The sequence below is a fragment of the Hibiscus syriacus genome, unplaced genomic scaffold (assembly GCF_006381635.1).
Source record: "Hibiscus syriacus cultivar Baekdansim isolate YM2019G1 unplaced genomic scaffold, ASM638163v2 tig00110569_pilon, whole genome shotgun sequence".
In the NCBI taxonomy this organism is placed as follows: domain Eukaryota; kingdom Viridiplantae; phylum Streptophyta; class Magnoliopsida; order Malvales; family Malvaceae; genus Hibiscus; species Hibiscus syriacus.
The window spans coordinates 527,216-543,236 of record NW_024062784.1 but is presented as its reverse complement, the minus strand read 5'-3'; the positions used below and the strand labels follow the sequence as shown (position 1 = coordinate 543,236).

Genomic DNA, 16,021 nt, shown 5'->3' with positions numbered 1-16,021 from the left:
AGACGATTTTGTAACTTTTAATAATCGAAGGACTTAATAAATCAGTACTTTGTAATCAGGGGACCACTCGTGTACTTTACCCAATTATATATTAGTCATCAAATTTAAGTTTTGTATCGATTTTAATATCAAATTTTAAAATCTTTTAGTTTTAGCACTAGATTTTAGTTTGTGTTTGAAGTAAGAATATATGAATCCGTTGAACGACTTTAGTGATAGAAGAGAGTATTATTTTTCATAAAGGTCTCGGATTTAAACAGCAATGCAAAACAACCATAAGTAACGAAAAAAGTGTTACTCATCATCTATTATTGTGACATCTATTTGTATAAAAAGATTAGAAGACCCGATCAATGAATGTTCATACACATATCCGGCATTCACTTCGAGTTCGAATGAAACAGCTAACTAGAGAGCTTCCGGTAACAGTTGAAACAACACAAGTTCTTATGATACATTCTAGTAATGCAGTTTCTTCATTTCTCAGATTTTCGAAAGCAAAGTTTTTTTCATTTCGGGTCCACCCCATCCATTATTTGCTCCGTTTAACCGTTGATTATGCCGTTTTTCTTTGGCTTTCATCAGAATCTTGTGCACTTCATCAAAGTGAGGATTCGTAGCGTTTCTTGTGTTCTCGATCCATTGCTGAACTTTCTTGTAAGGATCCAATAACCTGTCTCGATCCGACTCATCCAAAAGCTACACCGAAGAAATTGTATAAATCACGCGGGAAGAAACACAGATAAGTCCATGGGAGCACAGCTGAATCTTTATCATAGAATATTATGTTTCGCCAAAGTAATGCTAATGAAAACAATAAAGAATTCAGATATGGGCAAAAATATTGATTCATAACAAATATACCTCGAGTTGCATTATGTCACAAACAAGGCTAAGATCGGCTATAGATGGTTGGTTCCCACCGAGCAAAAAACGGCCATTATCCTTGAGCCAAATAGACTCTATCTTTGACAAAGATGCGGACAAAAATTTCTCACCTTCAGCAGCTGCTTCTGGATTGAATGGACGGCCAAGCGCAGGCGCCAGAACAGTATTACGAACAATTGTGACTGAAAAATAGAAGCATCGAGTTTGAAAGCCATATCTCACGAGAGGAAAGGAAGCGTTGATATGCATAACAACACAAGCATATTTACATACAAGGTTTACATATCGATATAGATAACCAAAAAGAATCCATGTTTACAAAAAAACACAAATATAATAATGCAGGAGAAGCCAGAAGTACAAAATAGGTCTTAGCATCTCGGATAGCCCAATGTTGTGAGCAAGGGAAAGCAGTGCACTGATCTAATGCTTGAAACCCTTATTCGTAATAGCATTGATCCACAAAGGAAACAACATATTATAAAACAAGAATGCATATACAAAGCAACGTTATCCTACCACCTCAATTACCAATCACCGCGAACAAGCACGAAAAACTTAAAGAGATTGATCCATTGCAGCGTTAAAAATACACCTGGACCAGGACGTAAGTTGGAGTGATGCCAATCCAACACCGAGTGTATCTTACTTCTCTTGAAAACATCAGCCGGATACCTTGAAACACAGAAACGAAAACATCTAACAATCAGGGTGGCATATCCGAACCGAATGGAAAATATGCTAAATTATATCAATAATCCCAAGATTGAACTGCATAATTTCAGTAACACATAAGCACACTGACACCGGCACATAAGTTAGTTAATCCTTCCAATGTTACATCGTAAAACACCAACCCATCGACATACCATTGAAGTTGTTCAGCCATCCATAAATTCAAATTCCAATAAATGAGTATCCATGTCCACAATCAGCTATATTGTTCGTCGAAGATACCGTGTAAAACAGAACATAAATAACAAATAACCAGCAAAAGAAAAAGAAATTACACTTACCAATGATCTGCAACTCCAGGAAACGAGCAAGCAAGATAGATAAGAATAGCATGACTGCAAAAAGAAGAAAAAAATTAACATATATGGAATCTTTGAACAAAGGGAACAAGAAGGGGGACTTCAATTACCTCTCAAACAGCTTAAATCGTCCATCAACAATGGCCGGCAGCTGCTTCATGGGATTAATTTCTGCAACAAAATCATTGAAATAAAACAAGAACACACTGCCATTAGTCAATTCCTTCCAATAATTCAAAATTTCTAAAATCTCATGAAACAACTCAAATGATTAATAACAAATTGGTGTATAATTTGAATAGTGAATTTTTAAGGGGAAGAATGAACGACTACCTGCATATTCAGGAGTTAAATGCTGATGCTTCGCGATATCTACCCTGACCTCCTCATAGTTTATACCATTTAACCTAATTTACCAAAAAAACAAAAGAAGTGAAGAAAAATTTCAAAGGAGAAGAAAAACCCGGATATTGGTTAAAAAAAGGTCGAAAAAGAAAGTACTTTAAGAAGAGGATGACAGCTCGGGCTGGCTGAGACATGCGATCTGCATATACTTTGAGCTTCATCTTTATACTTCTCTCTCTGCTTTATTATTTCTCGCTTATCTTCCTTGCTTTCCCTTTGCTCATTTCATTTCTTCACCTGCACATTGACAATGCGGTGTTTGATCGGTTCTTCGTTTAGTTTGCCCCCTGAAATTATATTTTATTTTTACCTTAATATCTAAATTGGCTTTAACTATAAAATAAGGGTCAAACTATAGCGTATTTCACCGATAGGTGTCTATTTTTTAAATCATCTCGGTACCAAACGTTATGATTATAAGTTTCAGACCTTCAATAACGTTAATTTTTTCTGTTAAATGACACGTATCACAATCTGATAATTTTAAAAATTTTATTTAAAATTATAATATTAAAATTATTTTTTTTGGATAATTCAAATTTTTATTACCCAATAACAAAACCTGATTACAAAACCTCAGAGTTCATATTACAAAAGAAGACTACTCACAGAAGAATCAAAATCAAAATATTTCCCAATGTTCAACAAGAGAGATATTAGCATTATCATTCATATTTATAGTCATATCCCTCAATCGTAACCTCACAGTCTCCTTAATGGCATGGAGAAGGTCTTGGGCAGTTCTAGAACGATTTTAGAACTGGCGTTTGTTGCGTTCGTCCCAAAAGGTATAGATAAGAGCATAGAATGCAAGGTTCATGATGGAAGAAAGCAGGGATTTTCCCTTCCAAGTGGAACATGCCCACATTAAAAATATATTTAAAAAACACAAATATTTTAAAATAATATCAAAACTTTGAAAACCTTCATTTCAACCCTTAAACCCACATCGACCGTCGACCTTTGCCTTAGACAAAACTCCACCCGACCTCACCTCTCCCGACCAAAACCCCTATGAAATCGTGATCGATTAATGGTGAATTGACGTTTTATATATCGTGAACCCTAAGATGAAAATCGCGATCCCACCCGATTTAGATGGCCAATCGACAACAACTATGATGACATATGACTAGGAAGACGACGGTGGGTTAAAGTTAGGCTTTTGGGATTATAGGGGTTTCGGGGCTTTTTTATAATTCGAGAGAAATTATGATTTTTTATAAATATAATAATATTATTAATAATTTTTTTTTCAAAATAAATTTTAAAATTATCATATTGTGACATTTTTCACTTAACGGAAAAAATTAACGTCTTTGATTGCCCAAACACATAAAATAATAGCGTTTGTAACATTAGACACCAATATCATTCAAAAATAATTTAAACACATATTTATTAAAAATGTTATAATTTAAACACTTATTTTTATATTTAATCCTATCTAAATTTCCCTCAATTCAATTTGACTTTGAATTATCTTTTCGTGAAACGCACTATTTTACTTAACAATAATAAAATATAATTTTAGTCGATGAAAGTATTAATTAATTCAAAATTTAAGTTTATTTGTTTCAACTAATGTATTTAAGGATATCATTTAGACATTTATGATAAATTTATAAAATTATTTAAAATTAAATGATAACGAAATGAATATAATTTTTAAATGTAAAATTAAACTGATTAAATTATTTTAAATTAAAATTAAATTAATAAAATATATAAATTTTAAAAATTAAAAATATTATTATTTTATAATATTAATTCTTGTAAAAGAATATTTTAACTGATGGTTCTCTTTGGGTGATTTGAGTTAAAGAGTATGCTTTTAAGGGAGAAGATTATTGATATGTTTAGTGTAAGTCTCGTTTTAGTTGGAGCGTGAGGAAATTATTAAAGCTTAGGATCAAGGTAGCATAAATTAGAGAAAAGATTCAAGTGGTAAACAGTTTAATTCGTTCAAGTAAGGTTTCAAGTTTAAGTCTTATACATGCAGAATATCTCTGTTGAGAGACTAACCCACCAAACTCAGGTGTGTGACACGAATCGATCCAAATTAATCGAGACGAAACCTTATAACTAAAAGGACAACTAAAAAAATTAGGGTGCGGTGGTAAAAAAAATCCTCATGTCCTAAGAATTTTATTATTGTTTAGATGACTATATCGGATAAACTGGGAATGAAAGATAGACTTATTCGTATGAGAATATCGGGAGAATATAATTAGGTGAGTTACAGATAATTTGAATGACAAAACTGTTATTGTGTGTATTTTTAAATTCGTTCGGACATGATATTTTTATTGTATTTGAGAGGAACGAAATTATAGATATTTTGGAGGAGATATCCGATCGATTGATGATCTTATTGATTGTATTAAGAAGATCGTTGATATACGTGTGTACAATTGTTGCATAGACAAATGTGATGGGATGAATGAGCATTTGTGTGTTGCATGGGATCATTAAGATTAGTGTTGTAAATGAGACGAGACAGATCATGAGTTACTTGAGATTAATTCGGTTACAGTTTGATAGATATTTAACTCAAATTCTTAATGAGTCGAAACGAATTATTTGATACTTGACTCGAAAAGTTTTGAACAACTCGAAAATATAATATGTTAAGATTTTATTTTATTTTAAAATAAATTATTAATATTATTAATATTTATGTGTTGATATTTTTAAAAAATATAATATAATACTTTTATGTATTTAAGATTTAAATTAAGTTTGAGCTTTAATCGATATAACGATGAAGGATCAATAAAAGTTCTCTTTTATTAGTGTATATTGAATAAAAGGAAAACCAGCTTTATATAAGCTAGGTAAAACACCTTAACCAACTATTGAAACAGAAAAACTAACTAACTACAAATAGTTAGACTAATGTATGCTAACAATCGAATTAAGTTTAAGATTTTTTTATTTCAAATTTTTTTAGCTTTTATGAAAATTAATTCATGGTTTTGAGTTTGAGTCGAACTTAAAAATTTTAGATTCATGAATTTTCAAACAGAGTCAAATATTACTTTTGAGCTTTTGAGTCGAACTTAACAACACGAACTTAATTTCACTAGTTTACGGCGCTAATTAAGACCGACTCCACTCGTTTATGGCCCTAATTAAGACCCTTCTATAGGTAGTTTTCTTTGTAGCAACTGATGAAATTTATAGAAAAAGAACAAATTAGTGACAGAGACCCATAACGTTTTTATGGTCGTTTCGAAGCTCCGTGTCGTAAGCAAACACGGGAGAGCTCGGTCGGGACCCATCTGATCGTCTTCGCAGGCAGCAATCAACCGCCGTAGCCAAAAGCAAACAAAAAACAGATGAGTTAATGGAACCGGTCAGTGCAAGATTGAATGGATAATGGCCGCCAAGTTGCACACCCGAACTGACCTTCGCCACCTCCCCCGATTGGAACCTCCCTGTTTGTTTCCTTCCCATAATTCCATTGCCCTTTAGCTCGGGCCCCATCTGATATTCTTACCGAGGACCAATCAACCGCCGTGGCAAAAGGAAAACAAACCAGTTGATTGAATCGGACAGTGCAGATTGAATGAAGAATGGCCGATACATACGTACACCTCTCAACGCTAAGCACAGCCGAACTGACCGTCAAACCAGTCGCCACCTTCCCCGCTTGAAGCCTCCCTCTTTGTTTCCTTTATAACTCTCTCGCCCCAAACAGAATATTTCATTCATCGACGGATTTTGATTACCAAATTGTTGATTTCTTATCCTTTTTTTTCCCGACCATGGAGACCGTAACTTTGACAGGATTATTGAAGAAAGCTGCGGCACAGTTTCCCTTGAGGAGAGCTGTTTCGGTGGCCGGAAATTTTGATTTAACTCATGCCCAATTTCAACAACTCGTTGATCATGCCGCATCTCTACTCGTTGCGTCCGGGATTGGTTCCGGTGACGTCGTCGCTCTTACTTTCCCGAACACCGTCGAGGTTCGTCTAGTTTTTTCGTTTCGTTTTGTTTTATTAAGTAATGATGAGTAATATTGTTTTTTTTTTGTTTTTTTCTCTCCTTTTTTTTGCAGTTTGTGATAATGTTTTTGGCTGTAATTCGTTGCCGAGCAACCGCCGCGCCGTTAAACCCAGCTTACACGGCGGAGGAATTCGAGTTCTACCTTTCGGATTCAAAATCCAAGCTTTTATTAGTCCCGGCCGAAGGCATCAAGCCGGCTCAAGCTGCGGCTTCCAAGCTCAGCATCCCCCACGTGTCCGCCGCTCTCCACGACGGAACTTCCAAAATCATTCTCTCCTCTAACCCCGAGTCAAATCTCGACTCAGTCAACCAACTCGTAAACGACCCTGCTGACATCTCCCTGTTCCTCCACACTTCCGGGACCACCAGCCGCCCCAAGGGCGTCCCTTTGACTCAGCTCAATCTAGCCACCTCTGTTTTGAACATTAAATCGGTTTACAAACTCACCGAGTCCGACTCCACAGTCATCGTGCTCCCTTTATTTCACGTACATGGCTTGTTGGCCGGCTTTCTCAGTTCACTCCTTTCCGGGGCCGCCGTGACTCTACCCGCCGCCGGGAGATTCTCCGCGTCGACGTTTTGGACGGACATGATTAAATACAACGCCACGTGGTACACTGCTGTCCCTACTATACACCAGATCATATTGGACCGCCACGAGAGCAAGCCGGAACCATCTTACCCCAAGCTGAGGTTTATCAGGAGCTGCAGCGCATCATTGGCGCCGAGTATTTTGGCTCGGTTGGAGGCGGCATTCGGCGCATCCGTTCTCGAGGCTTACGCCATGACCGAGGCCTCTCATCTCATGGCGTCGAACCCGTTACCGGAATGCGGCCCGCATAAACCCGGGTCGGTCGGGAAACCCGTGGGTCAAGAAATGGCGATTCTGAACGAAAAAGGAGAGTTTCAACCGGCTGGTGCTGAAGGAGAGGTTTGCATCAGAGGATTGAACGTGACAAAGGGTTATAAGAACAACCCCGAGGCTAATAAAACAGCTTTTCTATTCGGTTGGTTCCACACCGGCGATGTCGGGTTTCTCGATTCCGACGGGTACTTGCATCTTGTGGGTCGGATCAAAGAGCTCATTAACCGTGGAGGTACGATTTAATGCTGAAAAAACTCGTAATCTTTCACTAGTTTTTGTTCGCTTTGTTCACTTGAATCAATTTTCAGGTGAGAAAATTTCACCGATTGAGGTGGACGCAGTGCTGCTGGCTCATCCCGATCTTGCACAAGCAGTTTCTTTTGGTGTTCCTGACGAGAAATACGGGGAAGAGGTACATCAATCATCTCCTTTCATGCCAAAAAGAACCATTTCCGTCTAACCAAACGAAACCCATTCTGGAAAAATATGAGCTTTTTGTCTCTAACACCTTCTTCTTCCTCCGTGGTGCTTTTGTTTGTTCCAAACGTGTAGATAAATTGTGCAGTGATTCCAAAGGAAGGAGTAAGCTTGAAAGAGGAAGAAGTCCTGCAATATTGCAAGAAGAATCTAGCTAGTTTCAAGGTCCCGAAGAAAGTTTTCATCACCGATTCGGTTCCGAAAACCGCCACCGGAAAAATCCAGCGCAGGATCGTGGCGGAGCATTTCTTGGCTCAAATCTCAGCTGCCAAAGTTCCCAAATTTGGGGCTTGATTCACCATTCTTTTGTTTTATAAATACTTATTTGGATCTTTGCTTGGCGGCAAGGATCTGGTTATTACTTGATTCATAGGTGCTTCCAATGCTGTATCGTATATTCACAGTATCTTATGGAACATAAATGTTATTCCTAAAATCTGTGTTTTTCTATTGTTTCGCAATCTATTAATAGTAATATTCAAATTCAATTTGATTATTATCCGGTAGGGTTTGAATTGAAATTATTTTTAGTAAATTTTTAATTAAAATTATTATGTCTATTGAATTTAAGTACCATAACAATGGACCTACTAATATTTTTGCTTGCCAATTTTATATGTATTGTCTCTCTAAAAAGTTATTTATTGGGATTATAAGTTAATATTTAATTATTTATTTAATTTTTTTAATTATTCATAATATATATATATATATATAATATTTCAAATTCGACACCTCAAGAGAAAATAATATTTCTTTATATACTAAATCCACTTGATAATATGAAGTTGAAGCAATTTTGGCCTATTACGACATCCTAGCAAAAAAAATTAAGGAATTAGGGTATTTTGACTTTTAATTTGGGATCTATGACATTTATTATAGTATATAGAACTCGTCATCTAGATGTGACGAACTTTAATAAAAAAATTTTTTTTTTCAAATTTTTATCTCCGATGTGATAAAAATTAATAAAAACATTATATTTTATTAGAACTTTTCACCTCAAGGTGAAAATTTTAAATAAAAAAAAATATTATTTTGGCGAACTAGTCACCTCAACGTAACTAGTTCGTTAAATACTATAACAAATATAGTAGATCCCAAATTAGAAATCCGATCGAATTTCACCATGAAGTTAATGCATTAGTGGTAATATCAAAAACCCACCGATTGAGGTGAAAATCCTACATTGACATATGAAACACTGGTAAATTACGTATTTAATATCTAAGTTATTATTTTTGATTCATTTTAGTACTTAATTTTTTAATTTTTTTAAAAATCATACTTAAAGTTTAATTTTTGTTTTAGTTTAGTACCCACCGTTAAAACTTTAGTTTTTGTTTCATTTTAGTATATTGGATCAAAATTTAACGTTAAGTTTCGAACAAATTAAAAGTTTAGGTACTAAAATGAACCAAAACTGATAGTTTAGGTACTAAATGCGGTAAGTTTTTAACGGCGGGTATTAAAATCAAATGAAAACTAAACGTTAGATATGATTTTGAAAAAAAATGAAAATTTAGGTACTAAAATGGATCAAAATTGATAATTTAGATACTAAATACGTATTTTACCCATAGAATAATTATCCTATATATATTAACTTGGTCAGCAAACAACCATGGAAACAAGATGCTATTCTTAGTGTGTTAGCTAGTACATTTCAGTACTTAAAGTTTCAATTTTTTAAAATCATACCTAATGTTTATTTTTGTTTCATTTTAGTACCCCACCGTTAAAAACAAGATGGCATTCAGTGGGACAACAGAGAAATGCAGGTCTTGCGACAAGACCGTTCATTTCTACGATATGATATCCGCCGATGGAGCCCCTTATCACAAGACTTGCTTCCGGTGCACCAAATGCAATGGACTTCTAGTGGTACGTATGTACGTTTATGTCGGTGATTGAACCGACGACCTACGATGTTTTTGAAGACGATAATCCGATGAACTTCATGGTTTGATCTGGTATGAAAGTGGATGATCACAGCTCATTATGTTTTTGAACAGATGAGCACCTACTGTGCGAGGGATGGAGTCCTTTATTGCAAGCCTCACTTTGAGCAAGTCTGCAAGGCGACCGGCACTTGTACATCCAAAGGTTAGATTTTTATCAAATGAATAAATATGGGTAAAGTACATAGATGGTCTCCCAACTAAAGGATATTGCTTTATTAAGTTCCCCTACTATTAAAAGTTACACAATGGTGCTTTGATTATAGACTGTTGCTTTGTTGAACCACTCAACTGTTAAAAGTTACAAAATAGTCACCCGACTATTCATTATGTTCCAAAATAGTCCTTTTCAGTTAAAAAATGACGAGTTTGGAACATAATAAATAGTCGAGTGACCATTTTATAAATTTTAATAGTCAATGGACTCAATAAAGCAACACTCTATAGTTGGAGGACCATTTTGTAAATTTTAATATTTAAGGGACTTAATAAAATAATATCCTATATTTGGGGGACGTTTTGTATACTTTACCCATAAATATATTTGTATTTAAGATACTGTTTTATTAAGTCTCTCGATTATTAAAAGTTACACAATGATCCTTTGATTATAGAATTTGCTTTGTTGAGTCCCTCGACTATTAAAAGTTACAAAATGGTCACCCGACTATTCATTATGTTCCAAATTCGTCATTTTTCGTTAAAAAATTTACGGCATTTTGAGATGAACGTTAACATACTGATTGTGATAAAATAAAATATGATCCTAAAATCTCAAACAACTATCATATTTCAGTCATCATGGAAATGTCACTTCAGACGACTGTCACTTTTTTAACGAAAAATGATGAACATAATGAATAGTCGAGTGACAATTTTGTAAATTTTAATAGTCAATGGGCTCAACAAAGCAACACTCTATAGTTGGAGGACCATTTTGTAACTTTTAATAGTTGAGGATTTAATAAAGCAATATCCTATAGTCGAGGTGTAATACCCCCAACCCGTACCTGACCCGGATACTAATCCGAGGTGTCACATTGACATTTCAAAACATTTACTTGTATAAAATAGTGAGTAATTTAAAACTTTTATAACATATAACTTATTCAAAATGTTTACAGAACTATTCAAAGCTTATACAATATATTCTTTTGAATACATGTCAACTAGAACTTTATATATTAAAATACATATTACCTACCTCTCTTCTGATCTGACCTTCAGTAAGGAGAACTGACATGTCTTGCTTCACATTGCTCTTTACTCTTCTTGAAACCTACGTGTAAATCACTTACACGCTAAGTCTATGACTTAGTGAGGCCATAAACATATAATGTAAACTATAACTTGTAATCATGCATGAACAATTACTGTTATCACATCATACCCAAACATATATCTATTCATATATCAAATCCACACATGTATATAATTATCTTCTTTCCTATCATTATCATATTATTACCATTCATATTTCTATTCTCTTGTTTATATGATCCATTATGTACATATCATATATCTTATAACATATACAATAATCACTAACACACATATATCATATCATATAATTCATATCACAAAACACATATATATATCACATACATTGTATTCAATGTTATCTCTTATTAGTCCATGTACACATGTGAGAACTTAAGGTATGTGAATAAATTGAGGTTGTGCACCACTATGCTATCACCACAGCTCGTATAAATGTCCCGAAGGACCTATCCAGAGGTCATAAAGAACCTCGGCAACTGTCCATAGGTCCCGAAGAACCTAGGTAAACTGTCCATATGTTCCTTAAAATATAGGTATACTGTCCATATGTCCCGAAAGACATAGGTAATTTTGTCCATATGTTCCGTAGAACATAGGTAAACCCTCGACTCTTGGCATGCCAACTATACCACTAGTTCTTATATTACATAACATGGGTATTATATTCATATCACTTCACATATTCACATGTACATTTCACTTTTCATATGATTTCATAATCATATGTCACTTAGCTTATAACACTTCTCTTGTGTTCATATGGCATGTAACTCATTGTCATCTCTTATTCTCATATGATTCTCATACATCAAGTATATCACATTCATTACACATATTCATATAGGCTCACGGTTTTTATCACCTATCTTCTTATTATATTATTCACATCATATAACTTATTGTCACATAATCTCATATCACATAACATGTATTATTCAAGTATATTCACATGTCACATGGCTATGTCTTCTCATGTATTAGATTCATATATATTATTTAATTTTCTTCAATTCTCCTTAAATCATATGACTCTATTGTTTATATAGCCTTTACACATGTTTATCTAGTTGCTATTGTTTCTCATGAATTCACTTTCATCATATTCTCCTATGATTACCTATTTAATCTCATAACCATATGTTCACATAAGCCACATAACACATACAAAAACATATCCACTCATATAATCAAACATACATACATTTCATGTCATTCACTTACTTATAATCAAGACTTCACGCACTTTAACTATCGGAAATAGACTTATCACAAGTCCAATTTCCATATCATTCTATAAAATAAGTTGCACTCACCTGTGCCTCACTTGCTATCAATTACTCCTATGGCTTACTTTCTCTTCTTGACCAATTATAACTTTTCAATCATTACGGGACTTACTCTCGATCAATATCTACAAAATCATGTATACATATTAGCATTCTAAATATTATGATTCGATCCTTGATTTCTTAAGCTATAAGAAAGATCTACTTCTATTTTTCATTTGAAGTGCATCGGTACACTCTATAGTGTATCGATACACTAATTACATTCGATATTTCAATTTCAAGGGGGTGCATCGATGCACTAATTGTGCATCGGTACACTCATGGCATTCAATGTTTCTATTTTTAAGGGGTGTATCGATGCACTTCCTGTGCATCGATGCACATTGAATTATTTCTGGAATTTACCCTTGATGCATCGGTACATATTGAATGTGTATCGATGAACACTAGCCCAGAATTCCATTTCGTGCTCGCAAATCCACTCAAATCAACTCAAATGCTTCATCTTTCATCCCCTTTCATGTTCTTAACTCATATACACATGCTTAAACCAATTTATATCAATATAAACCATCTTTAACCTCAAAATTCTATCCCTCGTATGTAACTCAAGAATTATACCAACTTTGCAACATGTTTTAATTCCAATTCTATTGCTTCTATCTTCTTAATTAGACCCTTGACAAGTCAAATTAAGCTTCAAAATCTATTAACTCCTATTTCAATAATTCACTTAAAATCTCATTTTTCTTAATCTCTTATAACTTGTTCATTTTAGAGTTTTAAGTCACCATAAATCTTCCCTTACTCTTTCTTATCACTCAAGAATCAAAAGAAACCATAAAATTGAAGAAACAAGCAAATTAAATCCAACTCACCTTATACATGAAGACACGAAAATAAGAAGAAATTGAACCTCATATCTCCAGACTTTTCTTTCCCATTTACACGTGGTTATCTCTTTTATAAAGAGATAATAAAAATCTTTCTTTACAAAGATCAATTTACCCTTACCTCCTTACATATTTACCAAATAATCCTCAAAATATTCCTAATTAAGTCTCCGAACTTTCTAATCTTTCGAAATTAGACTTCAAATTTCCAAAACTTACATTTAAGACACTAGTCCTTATTTTTGGATGTTACACGGGGACCATTTGTATACTTTACGCATACATATATTCCTATTTAACATAATTACGGCTAACCATGATTTTTAATGATTTTTCAGATAATCCTAAGCCAAATGGACTGGTAAACTCTAAACTTGGTTAAAAATTGGTATTATTTTCCAATGTGGATATGAATATACATATTATTTTACAGTAAAGGGCTCCGAGGAAAGTTGCAGCCATGTTCTCAGGCACTCATGACAAATGTGGAGTCTGCAAGAAAATTTGCTACCCATTGGAAAAGGTCTGTTGTCATTAGATTATTATTTTTTGATATTCGACGTAAATTTAGACATGAATACGAAGATATGATCGGGGAAATCGATCACAGGTGATCGTGGAAGGAGAAATATATCACAAGAACTGCTTCAGGCGTGCTCATGGGGGTTGCTTCCTTACAACATCCTCCTATGCTGCGTTAGATGGCTTCCTCTACTGCAAGCACCATTTCTCCCAGTTGTTCAAGGAGAAGGGAAGTTACACTCACCTCACGAAAACGACTTCAATGAAGAAAACCCCGGACAGAGAAGGAGAAGAATCCGATCATGAAGCCGAGAGGGCCGGAACCGAGGCTCAAACGGTCGAGGAAGACCAATGATGGAAATACTTGCACACTTGAACCTTCATGGGAGATTTGAGCTTTAAAATCTCATTATTGGGTGTTTGATCATTGTTTCCTTGTATAAATAAACATATATTTTTCGACCTTCCCGTGACGATGTTCTGAATTTTTTTACGTGGAGATTTTAAGAAATTTCATTTTGATGTAAGATTACATTTTTATTAATGTCACGAAAAATAGTATGAACTATATTGTTTGTAATTATAACTATATTTGTGTTTAAATTTTTAAATAATAATAAATGAATAATTAAAATATGTTACCCTCTATCGATAAATCATGTACAAATTACAATAGCCTGCAAGGAAAACATACAGGGATGGACCGAGAAAGACAGGGGGCAGTCGTCTCCTGAAATTTTAAAATTACTAAATATTTTAAATTTTTATATGTATTTTGTATTGAAAACTTATTTTCGCCCTAAAATTCAAGTTCACTCCCTTAAAATTTTAAAAGTTCAAGTTCTCTCCTAAAATAGAATTATGTGTACGTCCCCTCAGAATATATATGAAATTGCAATCCTTTAAACAAACTTGTTGGTCAAGGTATACTATCTTGTTGGCCAAGGTTGAGTATACGTGATCGAGTTTTCTCGCACACAAAAAATGTTTTCTTCTGCCATTTTCTCCCTTGAAATGGAAGGGAAAATGGGTAAATCACAACCATAGTCCTTGAACTTTCCCTAGGTTTAGTAAAAAAAGTTATAAATTTTCTAAAATAATTAATTTGGGTTTAAATTAAATTGAATTTAAATTTTAAAGATTCGTTCAAAATTAATATTATGCTTCATTAAAATGATCCAATAACTACTGTCACGTATTTTTATTTAAATTTTGAGTTGCTTTATACTTAAAGTTTTATATTAATTGTTTTTTTATAAATTTATGATAAATATAAGATAATATCTATTTAAAGATCATCAATCATTTAACAATGAACGTGCATATCCTACCTACGCAACGTTCGAACTTGAGACCTAAAAGGTTAAAAATACTGAAATCGTCCAGTCCGTGAAAATTTCATATTAAATTTATCAAATACATAGCTTTCATATGATTATGGAACAACTTTTGTCAAAGCTATAATTAGACATAACAAATACAATCTTAGAACTCTCTCTCTCTGTATATATAATAAACTTTTTGAAAAGGTCTCATTAACTTATGCTTTTACCATTTCAAACATTGCATAAGGGGATTGATTCAACTTTATATAATTATCATACCTCACGTTCTAAAGAGTGAAACAAATTATTTGTAAAGATGATAAATTGTATTAATGTCATATTAATTTTTTTAAAATTTTAAAAAGACAACATTATAATTTACCTGTATTTTAAAAAATGATATAGCACACAAATGGTCCCTGACTATAGGGTACTACTTTATTAAGTCTTACCCCTGTAGTATACTCGATTTATCATTTTCACCCCTATCGTATTTACATATCAATTTAATCCTCAAAGTTATTTAATTGCATCATTCTATACACTATTCCTAAATTATAGACCCTAAGTTAGGGTTTAAGGTTTAAAGGTATGGGTCATGGGGTTATGGTTTAGAGTTTGTAATTCAAGGTTTTAATTTAGGAATATGTATAAAATGATGCAATTGAACAACTTCGAAGGCTAAATTGATATGAAAATATGATAAGAGCAAAAGTGATAAATTAGGTATACAGGGGGAAATTACCTTTTTGCATGAGATTAATTACTATATGAGTAAGAAATTTAGTATTTCAATGATATTTTAATGTGAATTCTTATCTTCAATGATATTGAGTAATTTCATCATATGTATCCAATCTATGACCCTCATTTTAAATTGGTATCTAAACTTTTAATCATTTCAATCTCATCCTTAAATTATGACTACCATTCTAAATTAGTCCTTAAACTTTTGAATATTTTATTTTCATCCCCAAATTTGATCTTCATTCTAAATTGGTCCCCAAACTTTTTGAATATTTCAAATTTATCCTAAATTGTACATATTTACTAATCACATCTCTTGT

The 16,021-nt window shown here is 33.5% G+C and overlaps 2 protein-coding genes and 1 pseudogene across 2 annotated transcripts; 2 read left to right on the top strand and 1 right to left on the bottom strand.

The window, feature by feature from the left end:
- Positions 1-347: 347 nt before the first annotated feature.
- On the bottom strand, positions 348-2,568 carry LOC120132506 (glutathione S-transferase T1-like). The gene is made up of 7 exons (XM_039149245.1): positions 2,424-2,568; positions 2,256-2,329; positions 2,033-2,093; positions 1,905-1,958; positions 1,484-1,563; positions 865-1,070; positions 348-699 (listed from the first exon to the last, which is right to left on the bottom strand). Exons 1-7 carry the CDS (start codon positions 2,486-2,488, stop codon positions 484-486), a joined length of 756 nt encoding a protein of 251 aa, XP_039005176.1. The 5' UTR covers positions 2,489-2,568; the 3' UTR covers positions 348-483.
- Positions 2,569-5,566: 2,998 nt separating this feature from the next.
- Positions 5,567-8,151, top strand: LOC120132504 (oxalate--CoA ligase-like). Its single transcript, XM_039149244.1, has 4 exons — positions 5,567-6,298; positions 6,391-7,435; positions 7,512-7,615; positions 7,756-8,151. The coding sequence occupies exons 1-4, from the start codon at positions 6,098-6,100 to the stop codon at positions 7,972-7,974; spliced, it is 1,569 nt and encodes a 522-aa protein (XP_039005175.1). The 5' UTR covers positions 5,567-6,097; the 3' UTR covers positions 7,975-8,151.
- Positions 8,152-9,432: 1,281 nt separating this feature from the next.
- On the top strand, positions 9,433-13,984 carry LOC120132626 (annotated as a pseudogene).
- Positions 13,985-16,021: the final 2,037 nt, after the last annotated feature.